The sequence below is a fragment of the Leuresthes tenuis genome, unplaced genomic scaffold (genome assembly GCF_036924035.1).
Source record: "Leuresthes tenuis unplaced genomic scaffold, fLeuTen1.0.hap1 SCAF_18, whole genome shotgun sequence".
Lineage (NCBI taxonomy): Eukaryota > Metazoa > Chordata > Actinopteri > Atheriniformes > Atherinopsidae > Leuresthes > Leuresthes tenuis.
In genome coordinates, this window is record NW_027325372.1 from 12,961,822 (window position 1) to 12,983,243 (window position 21,422).

At 43.0% G+C, this 21,422-nt stretch overlaps 1 protein-coding gene across 2 annotated transcripts; it reads right to left on the reverse strand.

Annotated features, from left to right (window-relative positions):
* Nucleotides 1–347: 347 nt before the first annotated feature.
* Nucleotides 348–21,103, reverse strand: tpd52 (tumor protein D52). 2 transcript variants are annotated; one of them, XM_072370932.1, is made up of 7 exons: nt 20,976–21,103; nt 7,124–7,248; nt 6,345–6,493; nt 5,741–5,842; nt 3,601–3,642; nt 2,714–2,762; nt 348–2,154 (listed from the first exon to the last, which is right to left on the reverse strand). In XM_072370932.1, the coding sequence occupies exons 1-7, from the start codon at nt 20,992–20,994 to the stop codon at nt 2,029–2,031; spliced, it is 612 nt and encodes a 203-aa protein (XP_072227033.1). In that variant the 5' UTR covers nt 20,995–21,103; the 3' UTR covers nt 348–2,028. The 2 variants fall into 2 exon arrangements, with proteins under 2 accessions (XP_072227033.1, XP_072227034.1); XM_072370933.1 differs by lacking the exon at nt 3,601–3,642.
* Between the last annotated feature and the right edge of the window lie 319 nt (nt 21,104–21,422).

The following is a 21,422-nucleotide window of genomic DNA, read 5'->3' on the forward strand; positions in this document are numbered from 1 at the left end:
GATCGTTTAGTTTTTTGGCTCCCATCTCTGCACATTTGTCCCGCTATCTGCTGACCGCACCATGTCCAAAGAGCCACATGTGACTCCTTCAATGACACTGCATGTGTTCTTTGCACAGTATGCCGGCAGAATTTAACTGGTTTATTGGACCTGAGGAAGTCCCCTCCCACACAGAGTAAGTCAGTGAGCAGGCGAGGCAGGTTACTTCATAAGTATTTTTAATTAGAGCACATTTTCTTTCTGTGGCTGCTTACAACAAAACAGAACAGTGTATGCAAGTGCTGCACATACGTCTCCAAGTAAAATCCTCACGCCTGACGTAAAAGGCCGTACCGAATGTTTTTCCCCTCAGTGAAGGAGGTCGTGGCTGAAAAGCGGTGTTACGTGAACACACCAGATAACTTAGTCATGTTAATAACAATCAAAGAAAACAGCCCAACACTAGGTATCATTTACGGTAAAGACTGCAGATATGAGAGCTAATCCACATTCATGATGAGCCTTCCATCCACCAGCAGGAGAGGACGTGTACCAGGTTGCTCCACGTGTTTACAATCGGTGTCCTTCACTTAGTTTAGCTTTGGTCAAGCTTGTGATCAAATTGGCTCATTCAACCTTTTATTCATCAGTAGCCCTGTGCGTTTCGGCTCATTAGAAAAGTGTCCATGGGGAGTAATTGTTCATTAGTTTAATAGTTCCTAGGATATAGTCAGTTAAAGCAGCGTGACACTGTAAAGCCACCTTAAGACAGTGGATATCACAGCTATTATGCTTCAGCTCCTCATACAGAAAGTCTGTTTTGGTCAATATAAAAGCAGCATTTTCTGCAAAGAGTTTGTGTAATCCTGCCGTTTGCCACCACTCCAAAAAATTAAAAAAAGCCGTTTTTAATAATTTAATTCCCAGAACTTCCATATAAAAAGGAGGGAAAGCACATTAAGGGCAACACCGTGTAACCGTGTTACACATAGTGTGGGGACACAAGGTGTCACCTCCCATCGCAGAAACAATGGGCGAGTGTTTCAATATTGACTCTGGCTGGCTGTGGAAGAGACGTTTTTTTTTTTTTTTTCTCCAATCTCACCTTGGGTCAAGGCTGAACGTCCATGCCGTGTTTGCTCTGACTGTTCTGCTGATCTTGGCTGTTTTCCTGCAACTGTGCAAGCCTGGAGATCATTTTCTGGCCAGCTCATCACAATGAAAGGTGCAGTTTCAATCTGAAATGTGTTCCTATTTCGAAGTCATAACACAGCTTAGAATCTAACTGGAACAGCCGAGCTATGCAAACACTGTGGCACATTTATATGACACAAAAAAAGTGCATGCATTGTTTAGACACGCACTGTTCAGACTACTTTCTGATACTGTGGTGTCAAAATTAGCACGATGAAAGCGGAAAATCCTTTGGCCCATAAAGGCAACCCAGAGTAAAAAGAATGACCCCAAATCAGAGGCAAACAACACAAGTGTGTACAACAATAACTCCGATATATAATATAGGGCCATGGCGGATCTACCTTGTTCACATAAAAAGAAACTTTAAAGTATAAATCCTTCATCAGACATGTTCTTAAGTGTACTTTGTGCAACGTTCTACACTCTAACAAGTGTTAAATTGATAAAGAAATAATAAACTGGAGCGTGTTTGGCATCCGAGTTTTGTTGGTTAGACAAAGACAAAGGCAGAGAAGAAAGGAGTGCAAGAAAAAAAAAAACAGAAGAAAAGACACAGCAGGGAGGGTTTCTCCCACAGCGATCCTGAACACACTCAATGCACTGCACACAACTGGCACAAAAACCACGTGCCTGAACCCATCCCATGCTTTCAGTTTCCACACAAGTTAACAAGTGAGCACATGTGTGAGAGAAGAGAGCAGACAATTAGATCACAAGGAAGGCTTGTAAGTCATTTGTTTCCAATAAAGGGAGACTGGCGCACAGAGAGGGGGGGGGGGGGGGGGGGGTGCTGATGGCCTAAGGGTTAGAGGGTCAAGTGAGGGAGGGGGGTCAGGAGGGGTTAGGCTGGTCTCAGTGCATCAGTGGCTCCTGGGAGGAGGATTCCTCTGGCTGACTAATCAAAGACTCGGCGTTCTGAGGACTGACGTCGTCCTCGTTACTGGGCTCACCGGTGGCTGCTGAGGGGGTGATCTTGGTCTGAAGCAGAAGGAGGAAAAAAAAAAAAAAAGGATGATTCAGAGAAGCTTATAACAAACAACACAATCTTCCTCCTTTAAATAAAACACTGAATTAACACACACCCAAACAATGACGTTGTCTGCCCTTCCAGGCCAAACTTTAGCTTTTTGAATAACTTCTAACTGTAGATCTCTTTGTTCCCCTTTTTATTTAAGTCATGAAAGGTCATCCTCAAACAAATGTTTAGCAAATGACAAATAGTCTCACTTGACATATTGCATTAAAAAGGTATTTATAGCGAAAATTGCGAGTGGTCTGTGGATAATTCATTACGGCCGTGACCACACTGATAGAGGGAGTCACGTGTAGAGCCGACTTACTGAAGCTCAACGCATCTGACAGTTCAAGAGACTTCAGAGTTACTGAAGCCCGACGTCATAGTTACAAGTAAAGCACGATCATAAAGGAGGGAAAGCTTCCGATGCAGAAATATAGCGTGTGTCTGAGTCATAATCACGGGCACATTTGTTTGCACGCACACACAGTTTCGGGCAGTTACACGTTATGGATCCGTTACCTTCAGTGTCTCTACTTTCTCCTCAAATGACTTGAAAGTTGGTGCATTCCTGTGAAAGAAAAAAAAAAAAAAAGTGACGAAAACGAGGAGGCAACATGATTATAGATGGACCTACATGCGACTTCACTCCACACACGTCTTCAGTTCAAAATGAGAGGAGCTGGACGTTCCCTGCGAGCACAACGTTTGGAGGTCACGACCCCCCCCCCCCATCCCATCCCGTACTCATTTACTGAAAAGATGCACAGAGGTGTTGCTACTCTGGAGAACGCAGAACGAGGCGGCTGAGAGGAGAACGCAGCAGTGTGTTTTCTGAGTCTTCTGTGACATTAAGGTGAATATGAAACGACTCATTTTCACGGTAAATAAGTCTGTTGATGATCCACGGGTTGTAAAGTCCCAACATAAATCTCCTAAAAATCACATCTTGACCTACAGAGAATGCAGGGGGACACTTGTGCGCCGTTACGATTAAAAGCAGCAGATCTGGCCTGGAAACTTGGGGATCCGTTTTCTGAAGGGGGGGGGGGGGGGGGCGTTTCCCTGTTCACAGCCGGTGGATGCTGCCTCTGTTTTTATCTCCTCATTTCTGACGAGATTTCTGCTGGATCCTTCGTGAGCTTGACGAAACAGCAGCCTGGCTGGGCGAGATTATGAAAGCTGCAGCGCCGCTGATAGCTGATAGCAACGCTCGCTCCTGGTATCCTTAAGCTCCACACTCAGACGTCTCTTTGTCATCAACAACATGAAAATAAGCCGCTCTCCTAAACTACGGCTGTCATGCTGCCAACAAACACTGGGTTGCCTTCATCTCTCATGTTTAATTCAAAACATGGCCACCATTGTGTGGCCGGCACATTGACATAAACTAGTTTGGCTGTCCTTACCTTATGACAGGCATACTAGCCGAGTGTTGTATCGATTGTAAGCTATCCGACAGCAGGAAAAAAACGGAGGAAAAAAAAAAAAAGGGCGTTAGTGGTCATATTAGCATAAAAAGGACAGCATACACAGAGAGGAGAACAAAAAAAAGGAAGACAGGCTCATATATGAACGCACGACATACAGTACAAAACCCTTATTTGTTCTACCAGGTGCAAAACCCCTAGAAATCCTGCTTTATCCCATTAAGATCGATTGGGTGTTATCACAGAGGGTATGTGCTAAGCCTGCGTATTAAGGGTAAATATCTGGGCATCACACACACACACACAAAACAGTCACAAAGCACATATGCATGCACATGCGTGAGAGCACACAACCCCTTTCACCTCTGGCCTTTTTAACGCCCCCCACCCCCCCAAAACCAGCTCTGAACTCAGGCTCATCTGCCTTTCTCAGCACACTACAGCTTTGAAGGGAGCTAATAATCTTGTTTGCAGCACAATAATCCGAGAAAGAAGAAGGATGACGGAGGAGAAGACCAATTAGGACCTGGGAGGGAATCAAAGAAAGATGGATCTCAACTTGAACCATCTGTTGTTGGGTGTTTTTAAGCCGTGTTCAATCAGCAACTATTAATGAGACAATAGATGTCTTTGATACTCTGAAAGAAGTTTTTTTTTTTATATATATTATTGGACAAAGATTGGACCCATTCGATCTGTGGCTCTCCTCATACAACTCTCTAATGAACATGGAAAAATAAGCATATAGCAAGATTATAGCTGTGGACAGTAATGTAATTAGAAGGGACATTTACTGTTTGCGGGTGATAAGTAGTCTTATAGTGGAGGGTAGAGCCTATAGGTCCTGCCAACAAGCCAACTAATCATGTACAATCACACTCAGTTCATGGATCCATTTAAAAATCACCATTTCATCTGACACGCATGTTTTTGAACTGGGATTCAAACCAGAAACTTCCTGCTGTGAGGCAGCACCACACCGCCATTGATTATCAAGGCTAAATACATACGGAGACCCAGTCTTTGTGATCTATTACCAGTGATCTGCACTTCACTTTACTAATTTCTGGTGTGCTTTATTCTTCTACTATTTAAGAATTAGAGGGGGAAAAAACAGCCCTTCTTAGAGCCAAAACTCATTTATGATGGACTGAGGCCAACAGCCAAAACTGTGCTCATGAACTCGGCTTCCTGCAGGCTACAGAGGAAACAAACCATCCAACTTGTTAGCACATACACACACAAACGCACGTACACAGAAGTATTTGAAGGTGCACGCGTGCATGTGGCGCGGTTGCACATCAAGGTTACCATCAATGCTGACATATAAACACAGGTTTTGGAGAAACAACATGCTGCCATCCAAACAATGTGTTTTTCAGGAAAGGACTTGCTTATTAAAAGAAAACAATGCCAAACAATAGTCGCATTACAACAACACGGCTCTGTAGCAGAACAGTCTGGCTTCTAAAGGGGCCGGCTGCCGTCCACACCCGCCACCCGATTAAGGCAAACAAAAACGGGAGACCCCCCCTAACCGTTGAGCAGCCGAAACACCATAAAAAATTTTTTTAAAAATGGGACATATTCAACATTTTGTTCAGAGTCCCCACATTTCTGGAAACCAGACTGCATCTTATGTCATCATGACATGAAACACTGAACAGATTCAAGGGCACGACCGCACGCGAGCACACGTTATTACAACAATGTCATGTTTCCAGTCACAACACCCCCTCTGACCTCAGGTCGGCAGAGATTCGAAAATCACACGGGAGAATGTAAAGGCTGCCAACGTGCAAAAGTAGGTACACTTGGAAAGAAATCGAAACTATTCAAGCGCACCCCACTGCAGCCTCGCATGATGAACATTTTGAGAAAAAGTCAAGCTCTCCATAGAGGACTGATAGAGTTCCTATAAGTATTGCACACAGCATGAGGCCTTCTTATGAGACTGATTATTTTTACATGCATGAAATTCACCACGCTGGCCTCATCATGACAAAAATTCCAACAGGTGGAGCACAATGCATTCTAGGGTTTTCCCTGGGGATTTGGGGGATTATTTTATCCTTAAATTGTCATGTTGACGCACCCCCCCTCCTCCCCTCTGACTCACCTGACATCCTCAAGCTTCCGGGTGATGACTGACCCCATGTTAGAAAAGGCGGCTGTGGCCTTCAGACTGGCCTGAGACAGAGTTTCAGATGTCCTCTTATAGCTGAAATATATAACACAAAGAGATTGAGAGGGGGGGGGGGCAGCAAAAAGAGAGGATATGAGTGTGATGAAAAAGAAAAAAAAAACAGAAAAAAAACACCATGGATCAAAGACTTAAAAGAGGCATCAAGGCCAGAACTAAACTTTAATGTCTTTTTCATTTCTAAGAAAGCCTGACAGCGTCAGAATGCTGTCCATTTCCTGTTATATAAATCCCATCAAGCAATTTCAGACATGCCAGAGGCAACCTGTCAACAGAACCAACATCTTTTTTTCTTATTCAGCTGAGAGGAGGGCTGCTCTCAACAGTGCTGACAGCCAACTGGGTTTTCAGCACACGCAGCGAGAGCAAAGACACACTATAATGGATGCTCTGAATGTATTAAGAAAAATAAAAGGGTGTGACACTTCAAAGGCTCCTACCCCAGTGCTCAACTGGGTACAAGGAAAAGATAAAAGCTCGATGGGCATCGGGACGATGCAGCGGTGGGTGAAGTACTTACGCAGAGGAGGTGGTGACCTCCTGCCAGGTTTTAGTGATGTTCTGTTTCAGCTCATTGAGAGGTGTGATGCCCAGCTTCCTCTTAATATCCGCCAGCTGCTTCTCTTTGGCTGCTAGAACCTGGGACAGAGTCTGGACCTCATCTTCAACCTAAGCGCCGCGTGCAAACACAGGTGCACACTCGTGAACTTGTTACATACGAGTCCAAATGTGACTGAAGTGTGCTAAAACTAGTCTTGTTGCAGGCATTAAGACCTGACACAACATACATTAGTTTCACCCTCTAAAATAAAACATTGGTGATGGAAAAGTCTATGTTTTCAGTTCAAAACATTCAGGCTTTATAACAATATAAGGTCCTAGTGGCAGCAAGCCATCGAAAAGCAAATATGGCAACATTTCAGAGCTACGGTATACTGGGTGCATCTTTCATCACAAAAGGAAGTCAGGACAATGGGAAAGGAGTACCCAGGCAAAAGGAATGAAATCGCAAAAGCCATTAGCCTCTGTGTAAAGTTTGAGCTTAACACTGAAGTCTTTAAACAATGGAGCTGTGTGGATGCAGGGTGTAAACACAGCAAGCCAGAGGTTTTAAAATGACATTTTACAAGTTTGGATGTGCGCTAAGAGGCCGGGGTCAGATGCAGGGGAGGACAGTGGAAAAAGGACAAAGTGTGGCAGAAAAAAATGTCTTCCATATTTATAAAGACGCTCGTCGTGTCCAGCATCGGATCCTGACCACTTCAGCGGGAACTTCTTTAATCCCTGAACCCTCCTGACCTTGGCCAACTCTTCTTGTAGCTCCTGACGCTCTTCCTCTGTCATGGCGGGAGAAGATGCCGGGCTGACAGACGTCACTGCGTCCTCTCCCATCTCTGGGACTGACTCCGGCTGCTCCTGGGAACCTGGGAGGTACAGAGGAAAATACGTGAAAGCTTCTCGCTTTACACACATTAACACTTTGATGTTGCCATCTCTGACAGAGCTGTGCCCAGTAGGAGCTCTAACTGCATCAATTATATAGAGAAATTTCAACATCCTGGGCTCAGACAGCGTGGGAACACACGGGGGGGGGGGGGGGGGTTGTTTGGATCTGCCAGTCAAAGATGAAGACGTTTAGAAATGAGCTCAATAAGGGCGGCACAAATCTGTCACAGAGGGCGTTCTTCTTCGTCTCTCAGCTGTCCAGTTATTCAAAGCAAAATTAAAAAGAGGTCAAAACAGGAACAAGCAGTCGAATCGGTGTCTGTGTGACAAGGAGAGCTGCATTTCATTCCACAACACTGACATGAAGTCTAAGAGCATAAAGCAGGCAGAGATGACATGAGCAGCTTGATGAGGGAGTCTTTTTAATGAGGGAAAATTGATGATTTCTGTGTCAAAAGAGCTATTCAGACACAGAACCGCTGTGCTGCTGTCCAACATACAGTGGGATGAAGACCACCAGTAGCATCTTCATGTCACTTCCTTAAAGCCTTGTGCTACAAACTGAACATCGAATTACGCTGTGGTTGTGATAGTCATGAATCTCCAGTCTGAATAAAAGACTATTAATCTCCATTTACAACTACACCAGGCTCTGACTGATTCGTTCAAAACATTTCCAGTTGTCTGCGTTTCATGGACAGAACAGAGCCTCAGCTTCATAGGGTCCTCCCGGTTCACCTCTTCTAACATACATTCTTGCTGCTAACATTTCTCAGACCAGCAGCAACATGTGCTGGGTACAAAAAGGAAAAAAAAAAAGAAAGAAGAAAACCTTTCAAAACACTGGAGAAGAATTATGTTCACATTGCATCAGATTTAGATCATTAAGATTAAGAGCCGTTGCTCTACCATCTCTGGTTTGCACCTGTGCCCACGCCAAACATTAATATGGAGTTGAACCGACACACACTGCATCACACCTCAAACTCACTGCAAAAAAAATAAATAAATAAATAAATAAATAAATAAATAACTAAATAAATAAATAAATCAGGAGTTGCGCCACTCATCTCGCCAACTCCCACCTCATTCCAAACCACTTAGCTGCCTTTTTTGCCTTTCCATGTCACACCCAGATATCCAACAGTTTACCTGAGACTGATGAGGGGGGAAAAATATCATTAAAATAAAATCTAGTAATTCGGTGTTAATGAAAGACCTTTTCTCATCCTTCCAATCACATCGAATTCTCATGAGCTGAGCTTTGTCATTACTTGCCGTTTCTATATTTAATCAACACCACGAGGATGAGTGAGGAGCCGACTGGGCATCTCCCAAGTGTAGACATGCAAGTGTCCAAAAACGCTCTGAGAAAAACGCCATGTTAAAGAGAAACCTGGGAGGCATTGTCTCTTTTTCCTTCACATCTACACTACAGATGCACATCTGACAAAGATAGCACTGTGTTGCAGATACTTGCTCGAGTCACAAAGAACAATGTTGTCCCTCCTTATGACAACCAGCACTGCGCCACTCGGAAACTGAATTTTCTAGCAGATTTTTTTTTTCAAAATGTTCATTTGAGTCATCTGCCTTGTAAAACTGTGTAATCCTTGCAGTCAGAAAAGTTCTCTGTCCTCAGTTTGGAAGCTAGCTCAGCATGAGTGGATGTAAGCCTCGAAGGAGTGCTTCTATCAGTGGGTGCCGAGAGCAAAACAAACAAACCAAGAAAAAAAGAAAAGGGAGGGAGGGTAGGTGAAGCAGATAAGATTGTATGAGAGTGCAGGCAGTGGGGGGAAGTTTGGTTTGCTGCATCAAACTGCATACCCACCCACAACGACCACCAAACTGTGTCCCAGTTAGCAGTGTGACCTGGGTGGGAGGCGAAGGCATCGCCAACTGTCCAAAAGATGCAAGCTTTAAACTGAATCTCATCGCTAAAGCAAGCTATTATCATGTGTTGACATATCAAAAGAAAGGCTAGCGTGGGCTTATTATGAGAAATGAGAAAATGACAGAATACCTTAGTCAGGTGATGTTAAAATAGACCATTAAACACATAATTCTGACTACGTGTTTATGTTGATGATGTGACCTACCCTGCATTTTGAGAGTAAGTTTCACTGGGGTAGACCTGGATATACAGTATCTGAGACTAAAAACGTCTGTCACCAGTTATTTTAAATGTAGTAAAATTACAAAAGCTGATTCATCTAACAGGCTTAAAAAAGAAAACTTATTACTGCACAGCAGAACAAAGCTTATTTTACGTCTAATGTATTAATAATGCACTATTTTAAAGACTTATAATGCTCATTTATTCAAACATAAATTGTGTGGTGTTATACAAAGTTACTTCAAATGTTGCGAGTGGAAGGAAGAAGGCAAAGAGAAGAGAATCAATGGCAAAGAGAGACTTAAATTAGAAGCTTTATCATATTGAAGAAGTCAATGAAAGTATTGCGTGGAGTCAAACGTGCAGTTATGTTGCGCATGAACGTAAGCACATACAGAAGGGTGATGACATCACAGCCATGGTGAAGAAGCACAAGGATTGCTTCATCGCTGTAGCCAACTGCTGGTATAGTGCTTTTTCTTAATTAAAGGGTGTTTATTCACTTTAAGTTGGTGTAAACAGCATGCATGTGCATACAGGCTGAAAAACAGACCAGCACATGTACTGATGTGCTCTGAGTCTTTATAATTAACTACGTGGAGATGCTGTCCGAGGCGATTATGTCAGATTGTCTGCCGAGAGCTGGGATGTCGGGTTACGTGTGAACTCACAACTTTGCACACACTGAAGATGTGTTTGGAGCCTCCATGCCTAACAGTGATGTACAGTATGTCTCCATGTCACTGGTGGAGGCAGCAGATGTTGCACAGTCATGTGACTCGATCTGAGCTAAATTCCACTCATTCTGATCCATTCCGTTTGTAAAAGGTCTCAAGCTTTACAAGATTTACAAGGCTTGATGTTGTTTAACAAAAGCAATGACATACAACCGTGTAAGTAAATGACTTATTCAGCCAATAAGAATGTGAAGGAAATACCATGAAGTGAACTAACTCTCTGCACAGATGGCTGTAAAGGACATGAAGAGTGTCTGCATTTCAACTAAATTAACCAAAGTCGCATCGAAACATACATTTTTACAAGCAATTTTCTGTGTAAACTTTCTTTCAATATTTTATAAGTAAATAGGAACAGACAATTATTCCTGACATGGAATTACATCAATTCCTAACTCTGAATACACACGCAGTGCTATGCAGAGCCGGATAACATTTAATTAAACTCAGCTTTGAAAATAAGTAACAGACACTGCGATGAGGGCAGCGCGGCTGACAGTATTTAGGGGACAAGGCATGATGTTGTGCTACAAAATGGTAGCACAACATCACTATAGCAAAAACAAAGTTTGTATATAGAATTACCATGTTCTCCAATCTGAAAACTAAATTAGTAAATTAGCAAAATAAAAACTGGCAAAGACGCGCGCACACACCCCCACCAATTATCACATGTTCCCTCCCCCTGAAAGTTTGGGCTCCCCCAAATTCTTACCCTTCAATGAACCAAAGCCATGTTTTGTCTTTGTGTTCAGCACACACACACACACACACTCTCTCTCACACACACACACATACACACAAAAACAAATCCTCCACTCGGCCTCTCCCTTTCCTCCTTGTGATTACCTCTGGTTTTGACAGCTGGCGAGCTGGGTGGCGTGTCGCCATAGGCTGGAGAGAGGAAGAGGTAGCTGGCGTTGACTCCTTGTTCAAAGTCAAAGGGAGAGTGGTACTCCTCCAGAGGCTCCATATTTACAGCTCGCTGTGTGTTGTTGGTCAGAGCGACGGCCACCTCTCTGCCACCGACACTACCTAAGCGAAGCTGGCCAAGTGCTGATTGTCTGCATGTGATCCAGCCGCGTGCTGGCAGTCTCTGTGTCTCCTTGTTTACAGCACCCTGGACTCTTGTTGTATATGGGACGGAGAGGAACACTAAAGGAGTTTTATGCTGGCTTTTAGGCAGTCAGAAGTTCAGCGTGAAACTAAAGTAACAAGAAACATTTTCATTATTCATTTATGCAGAAGGCCACGGTGTTGTAAACGCTCAGCTCCCTTCTGGCCGTTAATAAGTTACCTGTCCACTCAAGCAGCTGTGGAAGCACACACACCCTCCCCTCTTCCTCTTCACTATAATCCCAAAGGTCAATTCTCAGTCCATCCTTCCAACATCCGTATGTGCAATCAGTGCCGCCAGTGTTCAGATGCTGGCCACTATTAGCACGTGTGCTAACAGAGGCTGGTGCTGCATTGATATTGCATGGCTCTCTCTCATTTCTCTCACGCAATATCTGTCACCCAGTCTGTCATCCAAGGAGAAACTAGGAGAGGTTCCATTTGTGTGGGTCGGTCATGTGATGTGTGCGTGGTAGGGGCGCATTAGATGAAAAGCATAATCTGCAGTGTCCCAGATTACAGCACAGCGCTAATCCAGGCTGACCAGTTCATCTTGGAGCAGCAGTAATGCTAGTCAGCTAGAATGGAGAGGAGAGGATGCCCCCAGGCTTCACTGGGTATTGTGTGTGTGTATTTGAGAGAAAGTGCTCAGCGTGGTGAAGAGAACAAAAGTGCCACTCTGTGTGGGGCTCATAGGAGTTAGTATTTCCATCACTGCAGAGCCAGAGGGATGTACCGATTCTATAATGTAAAAACCTTTGTAACAATAATAAAAATGAAAAAAAAAAAACTCCATCAAAGTGTAACATGTACTCAAAGCACCAACTGATGCACTGCAATGATTTAAGGCAGGGATAACACAAAGACAAGCAAGCCAGCAAACACCTCTATGTATTCCAACATCTGCTGGGACTTTTCAAGGCTGCAATAAAGTAGAAAACCTGTCATTCCAACACAAATTTTATTACTGATGATGACTATATGCCTTCTGAGTTGGACAGCTTCGTTAGAAGAGGGAGGAAAGAGTGGAGCCAATCTAAACGTGTCCTAAACGGGTACATTTCATTACTCCTGATGCATTAGCTGCAGCCGGAATCATGAAATCGAGAATGTTCCGATGAATAGAGACCAATGAACGCGTAGGGAAGTCGAGTTGAAAATGTGCAAAACGGTAATACTGACAAATCAAAGCGCACATCAGCACAGAAATGTTAGTGAATTTTAAACCCAAGAACAAAACTGTGTTCTCCACATTGAGTTTCAGCCCATCTTCAACGCCGCTCCTCTGTTCTCAGAGTCTACCCAGTGAGTCTGCACTCAGGAAATGCTTCACATTAAGAGACAAGGAGAGGCACTCTGCTGGCAGCACTGAAGCACTGTGGGAGACAAATTCCACCCTCAAGAATGTTGAAGGGAAACATTTTGGAAAAAAAAAAATCTTGAAAGGTTAATAATTTTGATACCATGCTAAGATGAAGGGTGTCCACTAATCCCTTCTAACAGACAGGTACTAAACAGTGGGACAATGTGTGTGCTGTTCTGAATGTTTGGCTTATGGGGATCTTCTGATCTGATTTGACGTGAAGAACACGGCTGTCCTGCCAGCTTGGTGGTTTTCTTGTTCAACTTCCTTGTTGGCTTTGATTTTTGCTCACATGAAGTTAGATTTCTTACTCATAGCTGAGTGGAAAGGGCTTTGGGAGGCTGTTTAGAGCTGGTGCCAATATGCGTGTTGGGTGATCCAGTCAGGTGTAAACACACCGAGGACAAACTGAGGATGCACTGGGACTCTATCGCTCAGGACACAGTCAGAGTTGGCCCAGGATGGTTTTAGTCCATATTCATTTAATCGGTCTGAAAGGAATGTGTGCTGGGCCACTGAAGGAGCAACCACTAACCTGACATAACTCCACACAAACAGCAGGGTTCCCAACAGGATGTTTTCATGCTCTCACAGTTTCCAGAAAAACTGCATTGTGCTCAAACCTGCCGCAAAATCCCCAGCGTGTATCATTAACAGAAAACCTCCCGCTTCGATTTCATGTTCATTTCTGCAGAGAAGGGGGAACAAAGCGCTCTGAAACGGTCCTGTTGATCCTCAGAGTCACCTTTTATATAACCCAACCAAGTCTCTGAGGTCATCAAACGCTGGTCTTTTAGTTGTTTCCAGAATTCGATCCAAATCTGCAGAGAGGGCTCTCCGTTACTGTGGTCCACATCTTTGGAACAAACTACCTGCTGATTTGAGGTCCGTTACAGCTGCGCCTACATTCAAAATTAAACTCAGAACATTCCTGTTCTCACAAGCCTACAAATAAATGTGTGTATGAGAACATGTGCTGTATTTTTCTGTGCAATTTTGCCACGTGTGGTTCTCTCATACTTGGTCTTTGTTCAGCACATTGGGTTTACATGTAAGGAAAGATTCTATATGAATAAAATCGCCAATGCCATTGAGCCTTACACCCAACAAACTCCACTTATTAGATGATGGAAAAGGGAAAGGCACCTTCTTGCTACACAGACTTGCTGGCTATAATTGCCTCTGGACAAGGCATGGAAGCTCCTATAGTCTCTAGTGAGGTGTCAATAAAAAAAGTGACCAAAACTGTCTCACCATATCAAGAAAATGTACATACCAGCTGGATTTACAATAAAGAACAGCCTTCGCTATTCTCCTTGGATTATTTGTTGTCATGGTGTTCTATTAGCATGGGTTCGATTGCTATTTTCCTCCATTTTCAGTTCATTTACAGACCAATAAAACGGTTTGCACAGCACAAGGCCTGAATCGCATACAAAAAAGATTTTCTAATCCAAACTCTTCACGTTCAAACGGATGTTTAACCTTGGGAGGAAAAAAAAAAAAGAACAACCTAAAGTTCATCCCATTTACAATTTCAGATATTAGTCAAACCCTAAGTTATTACCAGGGAAACAGTGGTACGTGTCGTGGTTTTGACACATTAATGTTCAACCTTATCTGGAATTACCCCTTATTTGTTTACTGAAACATTCAGCTGGTGATTCTCTATCATACTCAGTTCGATGAAGATATCCAAGTAATTACTGATTGTCTTGATCAATGAGAGAACATTCATTAAAAACTACTTACGGCGTTTTAAATCCACGGTTTAACAAAGGGGCCATTACGGTAACAGGAAATTAATGATAAATATCAGTGAAATGGCAGGTCTTGCAGTGTGCTTCTGTTACTATTCTTGGGTTCTTGGTCAGCCCAGCTGTGACTCTCTTGTGGTAACGAGCTTGATGGCTCGTCTTATTGTTGCTATTTTTTCCTCCCGTCCGCTGCAGGTAGAACAGCGTAATTGCGGTTTCAAGTGAGCCGTGCCGATGCAACATGGGGACGTGGAAGCACTGCAGAGTGCTGATGGGTCGTAGAAAATCCTGTGGGCGTAAACAGTGCTCTTCCAAGAAGCTGTTTGCGCTTCACACACGCTGTGATAATAAACAGCTGACCCCGCCCACAAAGTAAGGATGGAAGATCCATAATGAGTGGAACTATATGGTACCATAGCTTGTAATGGAAAAGCACTATTACAATTACTCATCAAAGCTATCAAGTGTTACGCAGAGGTTTTTTTTCCTTGGGTCAACATTATTGCTACTGGGAGAATAATGTGTCAATATTCAAACCTACTCTATCTAGGAGACGTTTAATGTAAAATGGATAAACCTGTCCGTCCTCTAAGAGCCGTTTACCATCTTAATTAAGAAACAGACTGAGCTCAGCATTAAATCCACTCTGCGGCCCTCCTGATAAACAGAACCACCGATTCATGTGACACTTGTTAAAAAGAAAATAACTAGTATGCTTAAGTTGGATGGATTATCAAAAATGATGAAATCAAAGATCAGCCAATTTCTCCAACCAATTTCAGCGTGCTCTTGGACTGACCTGTTTGCTTCAAAAATCAAACAAATAAGAACAGAAAACACCACCAGTGGTATCAGTCCACCTAGGCTGTAACCAGGAGCAAACAGCTACTTTAAAGTGGTTAATGAAGCACGGCATGAGATCAATTACCCTACTATTCAAGGCATAGGCCTGTCACATGATGAGCCTAAAACAAGAATCATGAGACATAGATGACTGTGGGAGGATCAACTGGGCTCACAAAGTTCTCGTGAGATGTGCATCATGGGAAAACAATAAGAAATGCAAGGACAAAACAAAGATAATGTACGAGTTTGTCCAATCTAGGTTTTTTTGTTTGCTAATGGTTAGCGAATAGATTGGAAATGGGTGCATCCTTACCGTCTCTAAAGTAGCAAAATAAACCCGACACCATCTCTAGTTCAATAATATACAAATAAATTATTATTTTTGTTTAATCTACTCAAAAACTGAAGGCAGTAGGAAGCATGACAGCATAGCATGACATGGCTATTTCCTGCTAGCTTAGCTTCACAGTAAACTTGCCACGCTGAAACGAGAGTGCTCTCAATCTACTCATCTACCGGCCCGTATTAATATTTGGAATGCTAAAATGTAAACAACTCAAAAGAGATGTTTTCTTGATGGCAACACTCAGCTTTAATGCCCCCTTCACAGATGCGTTAGCCATGCCATGTGCACTAATGCACCCACAACCATCGCTACTGCAGGCCTCTGCATGAAAGCTTTTCATCAGCCCTTTCTGGCTGTCACTTGTGTCTTTTACCTGCTGATATTGGCTCAAACACAGATTTTACCTCTATAATAAAGAGAATATTCAACCAATAAAAGCTGCTTTGATTTGGTAAACGGCTTACCCGATTACCATGTTATCATGGGTTTCTTTTTGAGCTAAAGGCACTTCTTCTCAAGTTAAGAGTTTAAGAGATTTGTGTGAAATAAGCAGCAAGCAAATATGAACTTACTCATTTGCCCAAGTAGCGTTTTCTCCATAATGACTTTTTACATTTTTCACACTTCTCCGTCCAAACAACGCGCTCTTCTTGCAAATTAAGTCTGGTGATATTTTGTGTCAGTAGGATCAAATATTGAAAAAAAAAAGCCCACTTATGCGAGTGCACAGAGCCTAAAGAGGGTTAGAGAGTTAACAAAGAAAAATCTTAACCGCCGCCAAAGTACCAGTTATCTCTGAGAAGAGGTTTTGGTTTTGCCGAGCTAGGGGTGGGCGATATGACGATATTATATCGTGAACGATTGCAACGTGAAGACGATCCGTAACGATCTGTCAAACTGCAGAGATCGTGGGATCGTCTCGGGCACAGTCTATAAATTGCAGTTCTATGCTAGTGCACCGACGCACCAGACGTATTACGTTCCCAACCTGACCGACCAATCACAGCAAATTACGGGCTGTGACGCGCTTTCTTACCCGCCTCCTTGTTTGTGTGTGTAGCAGTAGCCGCATGGAGAGCCATGGCTGAAAGCCAAACGGAGGAGTTGGTCGCTAAAAAAAATTCCACCTCCATTATATGGAATTGGTTTGGATTTTCCGCAACTGATCAAGCGCAAGCAAAGTAATTTGCAAAGTTTGCACATAAAAGGTTCGCACGTCGGGTGGCAACACGACGAACCTGTTCAATCACAGCGAGGGGCCCGGCGACACCAGCACCGCAGGCAGAGGCAGCAGCTAGCATAAGACCAAAACAGACAACATTAACACAGCCATTTGACAAAGGAACTCCGTATGACAAGTCAAGCAAGTGATAGAAAGAGGTAACAGAAGCAGTTACCTTTTATCTTGCAAAAGATATGGTACCGTTCAAGACGGTAGAAAAGGACTGGTTCGAACGTCTGCTTCAAGTTGACCCGCGGTACGAGCTGCCCAGCCGAAAATACTTCTGTTTTTCACTTTATGATTATGATAAAATCGAAATCATGAGTTTATTTTTTAAAAATCGCGATATGATATTTTTGCCATATCGCCCATCCCTATGCCGAGCCTGCTACCACAAATGAATCCTGGCTACATCGTATTGCATCCTTCTCTTCTCTCACCAAGAAATTTGGCACTAAAGGCTTAATGAGCATCTCTGGTACTAGAGCCAGTGCAAGTCAGCCAATGGCATTACAAGTACAGAGTCTGGTACCCGTCCCTTCAGTAGATGTACAGGAGATGATAAAAATCCACAAATTCTTTGCAATTTCGTGCTCAGAAATATCACTTTTACATCACAGTTTGCAGCCTTTATTCTACCAAGGTCTGGCATATGCCAACTTATCCCAAATACACACACGAGACTCTTATTTTCCTTGTATCTCGAAACATCAGCATACTATGTGGACAGTGCTCCAACTGAGATGTCATGGCGAGGTCAGGAGGTTCTAATTCCTCTCACTATTAAAATGGATGCAAGGAAAGCCGGTGTAGGAAACTTGTTGTAAAATCCATCATCGATTTGGAAAATAAATGTGGAGTACATGCATGAGAATGGCAGCATACTAGCTTAGTAGAATATACAAAGTCATTAAAAATAAAATTAACATATTATTCTTCACACTTTTAGACGTGCTGTGTGCATCAGTCGAAACTCAGGAGGGGTCATGTTTGAGACTCCATAAAAAACAAAGAAGAAAAAAAAAGGTAAATCCAGGATCTAGGATGCAAACTAGAACCTTCAAACCGGAGCAACTGAGACAAGGAGAAAATAGCAGTAACACACAAAGAAATAAATCAAGAAGCAGAGGGAAATTATCTCCAGTCGTATGAGAGAACAAAGGAGAAGTGTGAAAAGAAAAGAAACAAAACAGCGGGGCTGGAAATTCCAGTCTCCCTGAAATGAAGGGTTTGGCCTAAACAGAGGGTTAGGGCACGCACTTTGCCCGTCACCACTGAGAGCATTGTGGGAAGATCTGAATCATTTCTACATGGAACTGAATTACACAATAAAATCTTCCATTATCTGGGACTGTCAATTAACAGTCTGCGCACTCTTCTCCGTCTGACAGCGAAACCCGAAGTTTCTCTCTACTGTGTCACGCTGGAAGGTGGAGGAGTGGAGAAGATTAGAGGTCTATAAGCTACAGGCACTGTCAGGCAGGTGAGAACGCTGCCGCGCCAAATCTCACAGGTGAATGAAAAATTCTCAAGAAAGCTGGACTGAAAGCAAAAGGTTTAAATGGCCCCTGGGCGTCTTTTTTTTCTGTCCAGATTTTTTAAACAAAGAACAAATTAACTGTTAGTTTCTACATTGAACTAATACCATTTGTAGTACTGTGATATTTAATCTGGTTAATAGAAGAATCATTGCCTGAACTTATCCTGTCATAGACGCTGCAATTCCATTACTTCTATCCAGCGCTACGATGTAAACCGAGTTAAATGCAGTACCATTAAAGCCCATGTTGTTTGGATAAATCATCTGTAATATGTCACAAAAATACACCAGAATAATAGTTAGGGGTTAGCATCAACCTACCATGAAATCCTGGATATATGGAAACATACGAGGACATACTTTGCACGATTCTCTTCCGCCAAATTAATTTCTTGCTCAAACAAATCAGCTGAACATTACTGAGGGGACGTCGCCTGCGAGGGACTTCCTCCGACAGCTGAAAGCAGCCAGTTGTGCTTCAGAGAAATCTAATTAAGCAAAATTGTTGGCCGCTGCTCATGATCAATCTTATTAGACAAGTGGGTCGAAAAACAAGACGGGACGGTGAGCCCAGCTGTCATTTTTTGGACATCTTCGAGTCCAAACCTCAAGCTTCCAACCATGAAGTAGAACATGGCAGAAACGGGAATCCATCCAAACAACGATCATGAGATGATAAGAGAGACATGAAGCAGTATGGAGCAGTATTTCTGAGTGAGGAAACTCTTGAGGTTTGAGACTACCTCATCTTTCCGCTGCGTGTAAATCCCCAGATCAAACTGTGCACTTGACTCCAAATAACTCCTGATCAAGATAAAGAATATGCCAGAATACATTCCAGAAGAATATACCAAAGAAAGAGACGTAGTACTGCCACATAATCAGAGGAGAGGAGACTCCTTTGAGAAGCGCCAGTTACTCGATACGCACTGCCCCTGCTGCTGTAACCTGTTCTCCTGTCCCATTCTCATTTTGACATTTGCAATAATCCATTTGAAATGCTAAAAAAAGAGGAGTATTAAAATATGCCTAAATAATGAGTGAAAGAACGTTTTTCTTTTTAAAAGGGACTATTTTTTTATATAGTGTCTTTAAGTTAATAATAAAAAAAAAATTAAACAACATGAAATTTTGACAGTTAAATGAACCCTGCTGAGCGTTGCCATGACAATGTGACTATAAAGACAGAGCACAATGGTTATTGTTGTTATATCTAAAGCATTGGCACGGACAGGTAGAAAGTGTGAACATTTACTTCTGCTGGCTGTAGGAACAAACAGCATCTCAGTGCTGGTTTTATTTGCTGGGGGGTACAGGAATTGGCATGGAACTTCCCCGTTTCACCAACTTCTGTAACAATCCGATTCTGATTAAGCAGTATGGCAAAAATCCTTGCCTTGATAGGTATGGCATTCACTGATTTTCCAGACCACGTAGGATCACAGAGTACCGTCTGTCTGAACTGCTGGTGCTACATTACACACATGGTGGAGAAAACACATAATGTAGTGGTGGTGGTGATGATGATGGGGCCTTTCTTGCGTATGTAAAGCATATTAAACTTCACAAGCAAAGAGGAACAAAAGTGAAGAGGCAAGTAGCCTCTCACAAAAAGAACCTTCATTTGTCACATAAAATGACAGTTAAAGCCCTGCGCTTCACCAACTAATGTGTCCACAGACTGAGAGCCACATGAAAACTGACACAACTGTCAAGTTATCAAAACAACAAATCTTTCAAACTAATTACACATATGAAACCGAGGTGTGAAGATTGTTTTATGCTGAAGGGGAAACTGGGTCAGAACTTCTTTGCCCAACATCCGCTTGAAGTGCACACCTCAACCCCTGTCGTCTGCTTGCACGCCAACCACATGCAAATCACACTGAACTTTGATTTCCCAACTTGATTCCTACACACAAGCTTTGTTGAGAGTTTCTACTGTCGTTGCACCGCTGCACAAACTCGTGCACTTATGAGAAGTCGCGTCACCGAAGGTCGAGTCTGGCGTTCAAAGGGCACGAGGGCAGGAATGCTTTCGCAAGAATATCCACGTTGATGGAGGAGAGAATAAAAGAAGGAGGAATGGCAGGTAGCGTGCATTCGTGGCATGCCACCGGTGACAGCGTGCTGCTTGCAAATAAAACGTGCGCACTTGTTTTTCAGAGAACGTGAGTTTTGCATGATTAAACCACACATTCAGGGGGTGGACGGTTACTGTCAAGCAGTTGTGAGCGCGTCTTTAAAAAAAAAATCATTTTCACCAACTGTCAAGGTCTTCTTATAGGTTTTGTCCTTTCAATTGTTTGAACAAATTGTTTGAAACTGACATAAACTTCCTCGTTTACCTTCTCACTGAACTAGCTCAACCGCTGATTACACGCTGTAACATATGCTGTGCAACACCGAACTTCCGTGATATTCTTTGAAAATGCCCGCACCCCGTCTCGAATGCGGATCCGTGAGATTTGTTTTCTTTCGAAAGTTCTCACAAAGCACATATCATGTAACGTGAAATTTTAAAAAGTAGCATATGTTCTCAGGGTCAAACTTCAGACGCGGCGCAAAGTTAGCACGTTTGCTAACTTTCGCGTGTAGTAAAGTTGTTTCAAAATGTCCATTACAGCCCTGGCGCACCAATAAATTTCGGTCAATTATTTACCTTTTTCCGTGTCCTCCATCGTAATGGCTGGGAGATGCTTCGGGCTGTTTTATGCTCAGTGTGTAGGTTGTTCACTTGGCCGCGGCGGATCTTCCTGGTCTCTCCCTCATGTTGCCTGGCAGCTCGGCGTGCGGGGTGGGGTTATCTATGACGTCAGCACGCAGCAGTGTAAACAGAGGCGAGCACGTGGATCAAGTTTTAGACCGTCAACAATGAACACCCGGAACTTGACAACGAGTCAATAAACGGGTAGATTATTTGTTGTTGCAGTTTTAAAATTTCACCAACAGAAACAGTCATACCTCTCTTATACATAATACAATCCAATAACGCAACACACTTGTAAAAAAGACTGACTTTTAAAGTAACAGAAAAGAGATGTCAGCTAAGGCGCACAACAAATAAAAGTGTGTTTAAAGATAACTTTTGTGTCCAATCCCAATCAAA

What these genes read in the sequence shown, in the direction of transcription:
- tpd52 (XM_072370932.1), bottom strand. An exon ending in TACAAGAAGAGTTGGCCAAG is followed by an intron (nt 6,494 to 7,123) that starts GTCAGGAGGGTT and finishes CGCGGCGCTTAG; the next exon opens with GTTGAAGATGAGGTCCAGAC. An exon ending in AGAAAGTAGAGACACTGAAG is followed by an intron (nt 2,155 to 2,713) that starts GTAACGGATCCA and finishes CTTCTGCTTCAG; the next exon opens with ACCAAGATCACCCCCTCAGC.